General features: G+C 47.4%; 1 protein-coding gene and 1 pseudogene across 1 annotated transcript in view; both read left to right on the plus strand.

Annotated features, from left to right (window-relative positions):
* MAPk-Ak2 (MAP kinase-activated protein kinase 2) overlaps nt 1–13,063 on the plus strand; it is a 183,478-nt gene that overhangs the window by 27,719 nt on the left and 142,696 nt on the right. Inside the window, exon 3 of the mRNA XM_089562625.1 lies at nt 3,504–3,568. Within this exon, the coding sequence (XP_089418751.1) occupies nt 3,504–3,568 (65 nt within the window). The remainder of the gene's footprint in view (nt 1–3,503; nt 3,569–13,063) is intronic.
* LOC149324950 (uncharacterized) lies at nt 5,507–9,162 on the plus strand (annotated as a pseudogene).

Raw genomic sequence — 13,063 nt, forward strand, 5'->3', positions numbered from 1 at the left:
CCAGAGCGGGTGATGTGGTGGGGAGGGACAGAAATCTTGTTACAGTTGACGACATTGCTTCACTGTGGTAAATGACACATATTGACAAATAGATCTGTCAGCTGATTGGTCACCAATGATGCTATGTTTGCTGTTGCCAGTGTCATATGCAGGGCCTTTTTTAAGGTACGGGTGCATAAGTTTTAAGCGCTGCAGTGCATTTTCTCCTCTTCCTTTGGTAACCTATGGCAGCCACACGGTATGGGCATGGTTTCTTGATGAATTCTGCCAAGGGTTGGCAGGGATAATGCTGGATTGTTCAGCTGCTTGAACAGCACCGCTCTACCCTCTGCATCGCTTTCAGTTCTTTTCGGGAACGTTATCTGCTTTTGCAATGGGCCCGCTATGCCAGCAGCAGTCTGGTGCTTTCTTGTATCTTTATATTTCGCTGTATTTGGATCCCAGTTGGCAGAGGTGTTGTCTTGCAGAGAAGCCAGTTGTTCAGGACCAGGTCTCTAAGGCATTCATAATCACCCATGATGATTGAAGCCAACTGTGGGATAAATTATTCTTTTGGGAAGCACCGCAGACAGTGGCAAGCTCTTCCGCTCATAGAAACAAGCGCAAGGGGAGGAAGCGTTGCGAGAGAGCGCTGAAAGTGCACAGCGACTGTTTGAAGATGTTGGCGGCGCCGAGGTAACCTGCACGTTTACAGAGGCGAGGTACTTCAGATTACTGAGGCACTTTTCTCCACGTCTCGCAATACATTTATGGGATCATTTGGTGCCTTATCACAGAGAGGCGCAAGCTACAAATCTCTCTGTGGACTCTACCTCAAGGCGTATCATATAACGTCAGGCTGCTGGCGCCACTGTTTAAATTCCTCACACATAAGCTGTGGGCCTTTTTCTTTTTTTGCTAGGTGCCAGTGAAAGAATTGCACACTTTGTTCAGGTCCATTGGAGATCCACTCAAATAACCTGAAATCTGCTAGAGACAACAGAATGCTAAGTTTAGCGGGAAAACTGCTAAAATGGCAACTCGCGCAGCCAGTGCGCTGCATTGCATGTCATGTGCAAGGCGAGAATGGCACTTGTTAAGGCCACGAGGGGGAACTTACCGCACGGCCGGTCTTGGCGGGAGTGAGAACTGTGCGCGCGCTCCACCGGCTGTGCCTACGCTAAGAAGCCTTCCATAGAGTTTCTGAACATGAGCTAGAGGGAAAGCTGGCAGCGCTGCACTTCACCCATTGGCTGAGGCATACTTTGGGTTGAGGCCTGGTGGCTTGTTGACTGTTCTGTGGATTGAATTTTTTGCTTCGCTTTCATTGATGTTTTGTGTGCTTTGTTGTGCCATCCAGCTGGGCACGCGGTTCATTTGAGATCTGCAGCATTCAAAGGCCGCATTAACTGCACTGCAACAAATGCTGTCGCCGCAGAGACAGGTACAGGTACAGTATCTGTGCTTCTGCAGGGTAACACTCACAGATATAATCTTTTGCAGTGAAAACCATCTGTGGTGTCATGTGATGTGTCGCATGAGCTTACCCACCTGTGTTGTGTCTGGCTGTATGGTTGAGAAATGAAAGTAATCTTTTTTTTCCTTCAGTGCGTGCTTTGGTAAGAGACCAGTGACAGACCAGACCAGACTTGCATTGTTTATGTTGTAAATAATCTTCAATGAAACGGAGAGTTGAGCTAGTTGGTGCATACTGCTGGGAAAAAAACAGCCCTGAAACGAGGGACACAGAAAGAAGAGGACAACAGGACCGGTGCTGACTCTGGCAAAGAGCGCACGGTAGAAGCCATGGTGGTAGTTGACATGAGCTCTTGGTTGTCGATGGAGTGTATATTGCGTGTTGTTTCTAATAAACTTTCAGTTGATAGTCAGCGCCGTTCCTGTTGTCTTCTTCTTTCTTTGTCCCTCGTCTCAGCGCTGTTTTTTCCCCAGCACTCGTAAATAATGATGGTTGCTGGGAAAACTTGTTCAAGCTGTCTCGTTTCCACAAACAGTGCTCATACTTGTATATCGAGACAGTAAAAGGAAATTAAAGTAGCCTTTGCCAGTTGGCTTTTTTTTTCCTGCGTGTGTACATTGGCATGCCATTTTAGTGAACAGCAGATTTATAATTTTCTTTCGTTCAAATTTAAGCAGCGCTAACTTTTAGGACGAATACACAGAGGACATGACAGGACGGGCGCTGGCTCCAACTATGCTTATTGGACACGTTTTTCGTAGAACATATAAGAAAAGACGACCATGAGCGCATGCGCATCTGCGACAGACCACAAAAAGAAAAGGCCAAGATGACAAAGATGACAGCAAAGGTAGATTAATGTGGGCGGCACGCATTTCGTCCCTTATTTTTAAGCAATCTGAATTCGCTGGCATGCAGGGAGATAGAAGTGGTGCTGACACACGTCGCCTTTTGCCTTGATGAAAAATGCTTCGGATAATTCCCGAGCTAATCTGTCTTTGCTCCTGGTTAAAATTTTGATTTTGTCAAGCCGTGGCTCACAGTTCTCATCGTTTTGGTCCTTGCAAGAACGGCAATGAGTGGGTAGATTCAGGCATGAGTCTGATGCGTTTCCCAAACTTCGTTCATGTTCCCTGGCACGTTCGTTAACACAACGCCCTGTCTGGCCAATGTACACTTTGCCACAAGAAAGGGGGATCTCATACACCACACCCGTGGCACACCGGACAAAGGGCTTAGCGTGTTTTGCTCCACAGCCGGATGTTGCAGGGCCACTACTGCTGACTTTAGGGCACATCTTGGCCAGTTTACAAGGCGCAGAGAACGCCATCGAGACGCCATACTTTTTGAACACCCTTTTTAGGTTATGGGACACCTTGTGGATGTATGGCATAACCACTGGTTTGGCGTTCCCGGGTCTCTCTTTTCTGCGTGTCTTTTTCTGCCTTCCCTTGAATTTCTCTAGGAGTGCCTCGGTCACAGCTGTCAACACGTGATCAGGGAACCCTGCTTTTCGCAGTCTTTCTACCTCGCCCTGAAAGCTCTCTTGCATCAAGTGAGGGCACGACTTAGCAAGTGCTGTCATCTTTGTCGTCTTGGCCTTTCCTTTTTGTGGTCTGTCGCAGATGCGCATGCGCTCACGGTCGTCTTTTTTTATATGTTCTATGAAAAGCGTGTTCAATAAGCATAGTTGGAGTCAGTGCCCGTCCTGTCATGTCCTCTGTGTATTCGTCCTAAAAGTTCGCGCTGCTTAAATTTGAACGAAAGAAAATGCATAACCAACTAGCCCCGCAACGTGTTTTACTAAGCAGATTTATAAGTTTCATTGGATGATGGGTACGAGTCTGCAGTTTTGTTAACTGCTGTCTGGGTCGGAAAAGTAGCAAACAGGTATGAGGAGCTCTGTGATGTTTCCATCATCTCGTACCTGTTTGCTGATGCCTTTTTTTCGATACCAACTCGAAGCAGAGGTTGCTTGTGTCAGCGTAAACACTTGCAGAACAGGTTTGCAGCTGTCATGCTGACATGTGTGCTTGCTCTCGTGCAGCATGGAAGGTGGGGAGCTGTTCCAGAGGATTCAGGAGCGAGCTGAGGGGGCCTTCACCGAACGAGGCAAGTGCCACAGCTTTGCTTGGCTGATGATTGGAAGCCATTTTTGTAGCATGGCTTATCCACAGATAAGGGTCATTCCATGCCAGAGGAACCAGTTTTTGCTTGACCTTTCTCGATTTATTCGAGAAAATTGATGGTCAGTCACACTGTCGAAAGTACTATATTTTGGGGGAAAATTTCCCGGTACCTGTCCTTGATAGCCAATTATATTGCCCAAAAATGTCACATACATGTTCAGAAAAAAATTGTAGAAATTTTACTTTTTAAGCCAAAGTTAACGAAAATTTACCTGCAAAATACAAATCTAGGTCTCTGTAAATGTTTGGAAAAAATTTGTTCTTTTCTTTCTATGTTCAGTTTTTTCTGAACAATGAGCTTTGCACTTTGGTATCAGCCTGAAAAAAACTGCCAACAGGAACATTTTTTAGTTTGTTAGTTTAGCCTGAAAAGTGGCATTTCTATAACTTTTCAAGAAAACCTATGTGGCATTCGTGGGCAATTTAAACTGCTTCGTCTTGGACATGTTCTACTCAAAGAAAGTATTTAAACGCAGGAACTTAATGAAAAAATTCATGATTTGCAAAAAAAAATACAATCAAATTGTTCTTAAATTTCATAGTGAGGTGGTACAAATAAAGGTACAAAGTGTGTTTACAATTAAGCTCAGTGTTTTGTATTTTTTTTTTGTTTTCGGACAGAAAAAAATTGTTGAACACCATTGACCGCCGCATTGCACCACAGGGCAGCAGTGCTGCTGAAGAAGTCCTCACACGTTCAGGCATCCTGACCATAGCTGGCCTCGTGGCTTCTTGCGTGCTGTTGCAGGAGCAGTGTGGGGACTCGGGCATTCGGTGTAGTGCGCGTAGTAGAGCAGATGCAGTGCAGCAGCCAGAACAAGGCAGTGCGCGTTCCAGTGGAGCATCCTCCGGCCCAGTCAGGGGCCGAGGCGTGTGCTTCTCAGACTGCTTACGAGTGAGAAAGCCTAAGCTCTCCCTTGGTGGCACAGTCGCCGCGTGCTGTGGCATATGTAGCCCGATGGTACGCAGCCACTGCCGCACCTCTTCCGATCTGTGTGACTGTGTACTGCTGTGTACTGCGGCACACGCTTCGCCTTGAGGGTATGACAGATAGTGTGGGGTTTTAGGGGGGGGGGGGGGAGATAAATACGGTCTCCCTGCTTAGGCGTGCCGGACCCACCCCGTGGTTGCGTACGCTACCAAGCCAGGCTTTGCTCCCAGGGCACAAAGGAATGACACTCTAGCTGACACAAACAAGGGGTTTATTGCTACAACAGGGTGTGTACCGACCGGGAAAACCGGGAATTGTCAGGGATTTTTAAGACGCTGGGAAAAGTCAGTGTATATTACTAAAAAGATTGCAGAGTCAGGGAAAATAACCTATGCTGACGCGCCCGTACCAGTAGCAGCAGGTGCGGTCAGGCCCAGGTGTGAGCTCGGTGAAAAGCGGCAGCACTTTCGCATTGGCCTCCGAGATTCTCGCCCGCTTGCAAGTACGTATCATTGATACTAGGTGGCGCGCGCTACCATGCAGAACCGTACAGGCGTTGTTCATCTTTCCTTCAGAGGCGTGTGTATAGCGCATATAGCACTCCATTCGTTGGTTAGTTTTGGCGTCTCCCTTTGATCGCAACTGGACATGTGCACGCTGCGATCTACATGTCTCTGCCGCATGTATTTCGGTCTGCGGGTTGAAATTTCCTTTGTGTGGTTCTCCTGAACTGAAGACATTTGTGGAGGTGCCGATGTCTGTGTTGAAGACATGCTCCTTCAACCTCGACTGGACCAAGCCGGAAATCTCCCCACAGCCGTGCCACGTGACCCACACAGTGCACCATGTGCTGCAAGAAGTTCTCCCTCAGCCATGTGGAGAGCAAGAAAAAACAAGCGGCTATGAAATCTCTGCTTCCCAGACCTAGTGGTCGCAGTGCTGCACACTTAGCCCTTCTCGGAAGACGTCAGTGGGTAGCTTTCAACTGAAGAACCAAGTTACAAAGGCCATGTGGTGCTTGAACACAATAATGACCCATGGATCTTTTCGATCAGCCTCTGCCTCACTCTTTCCTTTGATGTGCCCCACTTGTGAGATCGGCGCCAAAATGCAGCTTGGAAGACACAAAGTGGGATACACCATTTGTCATGGTATTGGTCCATACTTTTTCAAGAAAAGTTGCTGTCAAGCCTGTCTATCGTGCCTTATCTGGTGGTCGCATTTGATGAGTCACTCAACAAAGTCGCTCAGAAAGCACAGATGGATGTACTGATCAGGTACTGGGACCAAACTGATGCCACTGTGAAAACGCGCTACCTAACTTCGTCTTTCTTGGGGCACACCTGCGCAGAAAATTTGGCTGTTGCTTTTAGGAAAGCCACAGAAGGCATTAAGCGAACAAAGATACTGCAAGTGTCAATGGACGGGCCAAGCGTCAACTTGAAGTTTTTGAGGTCCCTCAAAGAAGAAGCATAGGACATCACTCACCAGATTCTGGACATTGGAAGCTGTGGACTCCACGTTGTCAATGGCGCATTCATACATACATACATACATACATACATACATATTTATTTTGTCATATTTACACATGGAAGTATGTGTGCCCGCGGAAGCACAAGACAGGGCATTTGTGGGCGGGCCACGGCAATCAAACAAAGTGCAGACTCAGTACAGACAAAATTACATGGTTTGCAATATAAAAGAAAAAAAAGAAACAAAAACATATATTGATAGGAACAACAATCACACTTGTACACACTCAAAAAGTAGGTTAAATACATAGATAGATACATAAATACATAGATAGATAGATACATAGATAGATAGATACATAGATAGAGATAGATACATAGATAGATAGATACATAAATACAAAACAGGCCACTCTGCCATGCACTGGGATCTGGTAGCATTTCTTCGTGGGTGCTATAATCTGTTAAAGTGTGCGCCAGCACATTGCACAGACTACATTCACTACACAGGGGTGTTGTGTTCCCATTGAAGTTCTGCGCAGTAAGGTGGCTCGAGAATAGCAAGGGGATCTCGAGAGCGCTTGATGTTATTCCACACTTGGTGAAATATGTGGAATGCTCAAAGGAAGCAAAAAAAGACTCCAGTATGTGCTACACTTGTTGTTGGGCTAGTTGGTAATGCATACTTGTGAAGGAACCAGCGCACAAAACACAACGGACAAGAAAAAGGCGGAACACGACGGACAGGAGCGCTGAACTTGCAACTTTATTTCGGAAGTACAGACGCAACGTATATATATGCAGCCATGTCAGGGGGGCGTGCCACACAAGGAAAGCAAGAACAAGTGGAATCTACAAGGTCATGAAGAGACAAGCGGCACAAGCAAACCACAGATCTGAACTAATATAACAAGTGAAGGTGAGGAGTTTCAATGGAGGCAAGAAAAACAACAGGGAAAAAAACAAGGGAAAACGCCAGACCTTGTGAAGATGAAAATTGATACTGATAATAAAAACAGATAAAAACAAAAAGGTAAAAACCAATAAAAGCGATAAAAGCAATAAAGTTAACAGGGCAATGGAAATGAAAAAGATAAAATGCCAACAAGTAACACGGCAAAAATACTAACAGCTAAAATTAAGAAAACACCGCGGAAAAACTAACAGTTAAAAGGTAAAACCCACAGAAACATAAGGTTAAGTCTTGTATATCAAATAGTGGAATAAAGTTGGCGGGAAAAAAGACGGGTGCATAAGGTGGGAAGTTAAAATGTTAGTGCCTCGAATTTTTTGCCAGATAGGCGAGTTCTTTCTCAGGTAGCGACACTGAAGGCTGGCTAATGCACTGTTCTTTTAACGCAGCTATTGTGATTGCCTCAACTATTTCACGGGGCCTCCTGTTTCTGATTGTGGCCATTACCCGAGTTTTTTCAAAGTGTGGCACACATCCTGTTTCTACATCTTTGCAGACCTGACAATGGATATCAATGTGACAGCACTTTTGGACATTTGCGTTGTAATCATGTTCTTTTAGTCTTTCATTTAAACAACGCCCTGTCTGTCCAATATACTGCTTTCCACAGGACAGAGGGATGGAATAGACAACTGAATCGGTACATTGCACAAAATTCTTCTGGTGCCTGACATTGCATGTACTCTCTTTTTTACGAGTTCTGCAAAGCTGGGAAAGTCGCTTTGGGGCACTAAAGACGACTTCAACTCCAACACGTTTCCCAATTTCCTTCATGTTGTGCGAAATGCGATGCAAGTAGGGCATAACAGAGACTTTCTTTCTATTGGCGTTGTCAGTCGGGGCAGTCGAATCGGGTCGTTTTGATTTTTTAAGCATTGCTTCAGCGACTGAGGCTAAAGGCTTAGTGGGGTAGCCAGCATTTTCTAATCTAATTGTTTGCGCTAAAAAACTGCTCTCAATTTGGTGTTCACACGATTTTACCAGCGCATTTCTAAAGATTCCTTGAACTACATTCCTTTTAACCAACTTAGAGTGGACTGAGTCAAAAGGAAGTACCGGATTCTGGCCCCTTGGCTCATAAGACCAGCATAGGTGATCACACTTGAAATGAAGGCCCAATTCTAAAAATCTCAAGGACCCATTATTTGGAAGTTCATGTGTAAGGGTTAAAGCAGATAAGCATTCTAAGAAAATGGCCAATGTTTTCGAGACATCAACTTGGAAGGTATCCTGATTGCAATCGAGAAAAACGAGAAAGTTGTCTACAAAACGAAAAATCTTTGTTACTTAAAGTTCAAACCCGCCCGGACCCCACCCTGTGGTCATAACGCTAGCTAGCAACAAAATACACTGAGGAATCGAGGATGTCTGACTCGCCAGCACTGTTACGGGCGAACGTTCGCCCATGGTAGGGCAGGGGGAAAAACTCCGAGGCCAGACGGGACGAGCTGAGGGGAACATGTTTCCACACGAGGTCGCCGCCGGCGAAGAGCGGAGCGGCGAGCGATTCGTCCGCTCGCTTCCCGGCCCCGAGGAGAAGAGAGCCCGTCGCTCCCCACGAGCGCGCAGCAAAACGCCATCCGTGGCGCTGCTGTCGATGCTACGCGAGCGCCCTCCCCTGTTAGCTAAAGTAACGTTTCCGGGGAGCTAACTACAGTAGGGGGTGCAATGCGGTAAAGTGAACACAGGGGACGAAGGCGTCCCCACAGTTCACGGGACCATAAAGAGCTATTTTCGTTTGTCAAGCTTATTCTTTGCATGTCTCATGGCAATGCAGCTGTGGAACGAGGGTTTTGTGTAAACAAAGAATGCCTTGTCAAAAATCTCAAAGAAGAGTCGCTGATTGCACAAAGAGTGGTGTATGACGCAGTTTCAGCTGTTGGAGGGGTTGCCAAAGTTGGTGTTACAAACAGAATGTGATGGAAATGGTTCGCGGTGCCAGCGCCCGATGCAAGGAGGAGCTGCAAAGAAAGAGAGATTGGATGCATCAGATGCTGACAGGAAGAGAGGGGCTGCTCTTGTCAAGGAGCTTCAACAAAAGAAGCAAAAGGTCCTCAGCGATGCAGAGTTGCATTGAGGAAGAAATTAACTCCCTGAAACAACTAGTCGATGCTTTTACTTTCTTTAATAGTGCATAAGCGGTTTTATGTACCTGAAGAAAATATTTTGCTTTGAGCGCAATGCCTACCTGTGCAATATATTGCATTTTTATAGCGGTGGTCTAAATTATTTCCCATGAGGGGGTCAGGGAATTTATTGGAAATGATCAGGGAAAACCTGGAAAAGTCAGGGAATTTGAAAATAACAATTTGGTAGACACCATGTATAACAACAATAACGCCAGCTAGCAACAATATACACTGAGGAATTGAGGACATCCGACTACTCACCAGCGCGGTTATGAGTGAACGTTCGCCCACCCCAGGGCAGGAGGGAAGCTCCGAGGCCGAACGGGATGAGCTTGCGGGGCAGGTTCCCACCAGGAGGCCACCCGCCGACGAAGAGCGGAGCGACACATTCGAATCAGGCCAAATCCCAAGCTGAAGAGAGCCGTCTCACCAATGCGCGCTGATGTGAACTGTTTATCCGGACCAAGGACTTGACCGCATAGCGATGAGGTGGGCAGACTGCGGAGGCAAGCCTTCAGGAGAAGCAGTAAACTTGGGGATTTATTTACATTATTTACAATATAAACAGAGAGACCGAAGGTCAGGAAAGAATCTCTCCAACACACCACAGATTGCTGCTTAAATACAGTTGATATTCCCTAGCCACTTAGCCGGTAGCTGGTCGAGCGTCCAATGGGCCTTGAGCCTCTACATAAGCTCTGCCCTCCCCACGTGACCGTGCACACAACACAGAAACACGTGCTGGCAAGGAGGAATCCCGGCGCCTGGCAGTTGTGAACGGCGTGGTTTCTTGCGTTGGCTGCTAGGCGGCGATCCTGCCGCAGGAAACACTGTTAGCTCGAACATTCACGAGGGAAGGACAATCAGCCGTGACTACCCCCACTTTGTCGGCCGCTCAGGGCGCACGCGGGCAGTGGGTTGGCGCTGCCGTTGCCGCCACTGGGGTCTCCTTCGTCGGTCCCCGGGAATGAGCAGTCCGGTAGAAGTGCCGCACTCAGCCTCACTGGCGAAGGGGATTAGACACCTTTGTTCACGGCGACGCCGACTCCAGAAGCACCCCCATGCCAGCATTCCTTGCGCTTTCCCCGACAAACAGCGCCTTTGATCAGCCTAGCCTGATGGCGCCAGCCCGGCTCGCCTGTCTCCGCTGGCGGGGCCTCCGATCACAACAGTGCCCACAGCAATTACGTCATCCGTGGCGCTCGTGTTGCTGCGACACTGGCGCCCTCTAGTGTTAGTTAAGGTAACTAACCAAGCTAAGGAGGGTGCATTGCAGGGAAGCCAACCAAAAGGAGAAGACGAGGGCCAAGGTTTTCACATTAGCTAACAGAGCTAATAGATTAATGCCATTGTCCGGAGTTCGACAAAAACTCATCTGATGAGGAAATGACATCCTTCTGAAAAACCTAACACTCGCCAAGAAAAGGAAGAATAGGGTAAAAACAAATGACATTTCAGGACCCGTACCGATCCCTTGTTCACATATGAAAACGAAAAACAGATCGGTCGTTTTTATACGAGGTAAGGTCGCTGTAATGAGCATGCGTATGCTGCAGGAATGGGCCCGCCTGTCCGATTAAGTGTGTGCTGAGTTGATTGGATATGGAATGACTCTAGGAGTAGGCGGGATGATAATGATTTCTCGGTGGACATGATACTGGCTGCGTCCCAGGCAATAATGTGGCCGGTGCATTTATGGTGATCTGCCAAGGCGTTTTTCTCGGTGTGCCCCTTGGCAATGTCATTTTTATGCTCCCTGAGCCGTCTCCTGTAATCCCCAGTTTCGCCGATGTAGGCTGCGTCGCAATCCTGGCAAGGAATCTTGTATACTAGTAAGACATGATGTTGGGCTAGTCGGTTCATGGTTAGAGCAAAATAGAACTGCGCTACGATTGTGTGTGTATTAGTGCGTTCTTTTGTCCCGTCGTCTTCGCGCAGTTCTGTTTTGCTTGTATACAACTTCGGGGTGTCTAGTGCTTTCTAACTTGTCTTTCACTTGCACAAGTTGCTGTCTGAGCTTGTTTTTAGGCACGTGGCAAATTTGAGCATCGTAAGCCCCAATGGTGAAACTGGAAATGAAATAGACCTGCTCACTTTGGTATCATACAGGATGTGGAGGTCCTCGCAAAGGTGGCGACCACAGAATGGTGAGGTCTCAAATTAGCTTAAACTTGAGAAGGGAATGAAAAAAACTAGAGAACGAGTTTGCGGTAAGAGGGAAAGTAGACGAATTCAGGATATCACTGCAGGACAGATATTTGGCTTTAAAGGGGTCGTGAAATGTTTTCCGAAAATTTTGAACAACGTGTGTATTTGGAATTCTGACCCTTCATTCTATAGTATACCTTGGTTCATTTCATCATCTGGGTTGATTGAATAGCAAAAAAGACTAAATTTTGGTTTCCCAGCGCGCGTCCCCCTCAACTCACAGCAAACGTCATCTTAAGCAGCCAGTCAGAGGCCTCTGTCGTCAACACAACATGGCAGCTTAGCGAGGCCTGTTGAGCCATAGCTGACCGAGGTCACAGCACCATATTGACTCGAGTGTGGCATCAAAATGACATCTCACCAGGTAATTGAAAAATGACCGATCTTCATGAGCTGCACCGTCGCCTGCTCGGAACGGAGTCTGCTAGCTGTTAAGCTGACACATGTGCGCGAACTTGGCTGGTGCGCCGCACCAGTCGCTGCTTGCGAACTGCCGCAAGCGGGGACACAGCAAGCGACAAGCATCTCTGTGCTGCTAGACTTAAGCCCGGCCCACAGCTGGTGTAACGCTTTGCCACCGCGCACCAGCGCCTGCGCGCTGCTTGGCTACTGAAGTTCGCACCAGAAAAGACAAAATAGCGATGTTATCGGGAAGACTGCCTGCTGTACTCGAGCGGCGACGAAGCATGCGTGTCCACGTAGCGTGCTTTCGGCAACGGCACTGGACGCGGGCGCGCCGGGCGACGAATTGCACTGCTCTCTGGCTGCCCTGGACATCACTAGGCCTGTTTCACATCAAAGCCACTGTGGACAGTAGTGAGGCAAAACTATCGATAGTACTATCGATATTCTCGATAACTGAGTCACTATCGAACTATCGATGATAAAAAAGACTATCGATAGTAGTTCGCAGCCTACACGTCACCGAACTCTGCAGACGTTTCCTACGTAAAGTTGCTGGATAAAATATTAGCGTGCGAATGTCCTGGTTGCGAGGCATGTGTGCGAAAACCATTTTTGCTGCGGTTACGTCACCAAGACGACGTTTGCAGTCACGATAGTGTCACGTAAGCCAGCACAACTTGTTCTGTTTGTTCTTTCATCGGATGCAGTTCCAGGTATTTTTCCGAACTGTCCCAGTGCACGTTAAAGAACCACAGCTGATCGAAATTTACCCGGAGACCTCTACTACGGCATACCTCATAGCTTGAGTCTCTTTGGGACATTAAGCCTCATGAGACCGTCAAACCAATCAGGTATCGCAAATGTTTTGGTTATATCGCTGGCCAACAGATGAATAATATCAATATTGTAACGTACTTGCTGACGAAGGGGGGCTTTATTAGCAGGCACGAAAGGGAAGGCCAGGCAAGCTGGGGCAACAACAGCGACAGACTCCACACGGCGCGAGCCCTACTTCGTCGTCATCGCCCTACTTCGTATGCGCCACCTGGCAAGACTAGGTGGCATTATTCCCCCCTTATGAAAAAAAAAAAAAAGAGCGCTGTCGCTGTCAACGTAAGGGTGAAACAAAAAATAAACAAAAAAATACAAGCAAACTGCCGCAACTGAAGCGCGCAAAAACATCAGCACGGTTGCGTCACCGTGTATAGTACGGCTTAAGCCGCACAACGTGCACAATGTCAGAGTCGGGCTGTCGGCGTCGCGGTTGCGCAGCAGCGTCCGGAACCACTTCATAGTT

Source organism: Amblyomma mixtum, chromosome 10 (assembly GCF_055824585.1).
Source record: "Amblyomma mixtum isolate Tamu chromosome 10, ASM5582458v1, whole genome shotgun sequence".
Lineage (NCBI taxonomy): Eukaryota > Metazoa > Arthropoda > Arachnida > Ixodida > Ixodidae > Amblyomma > Amblyomma mixtum.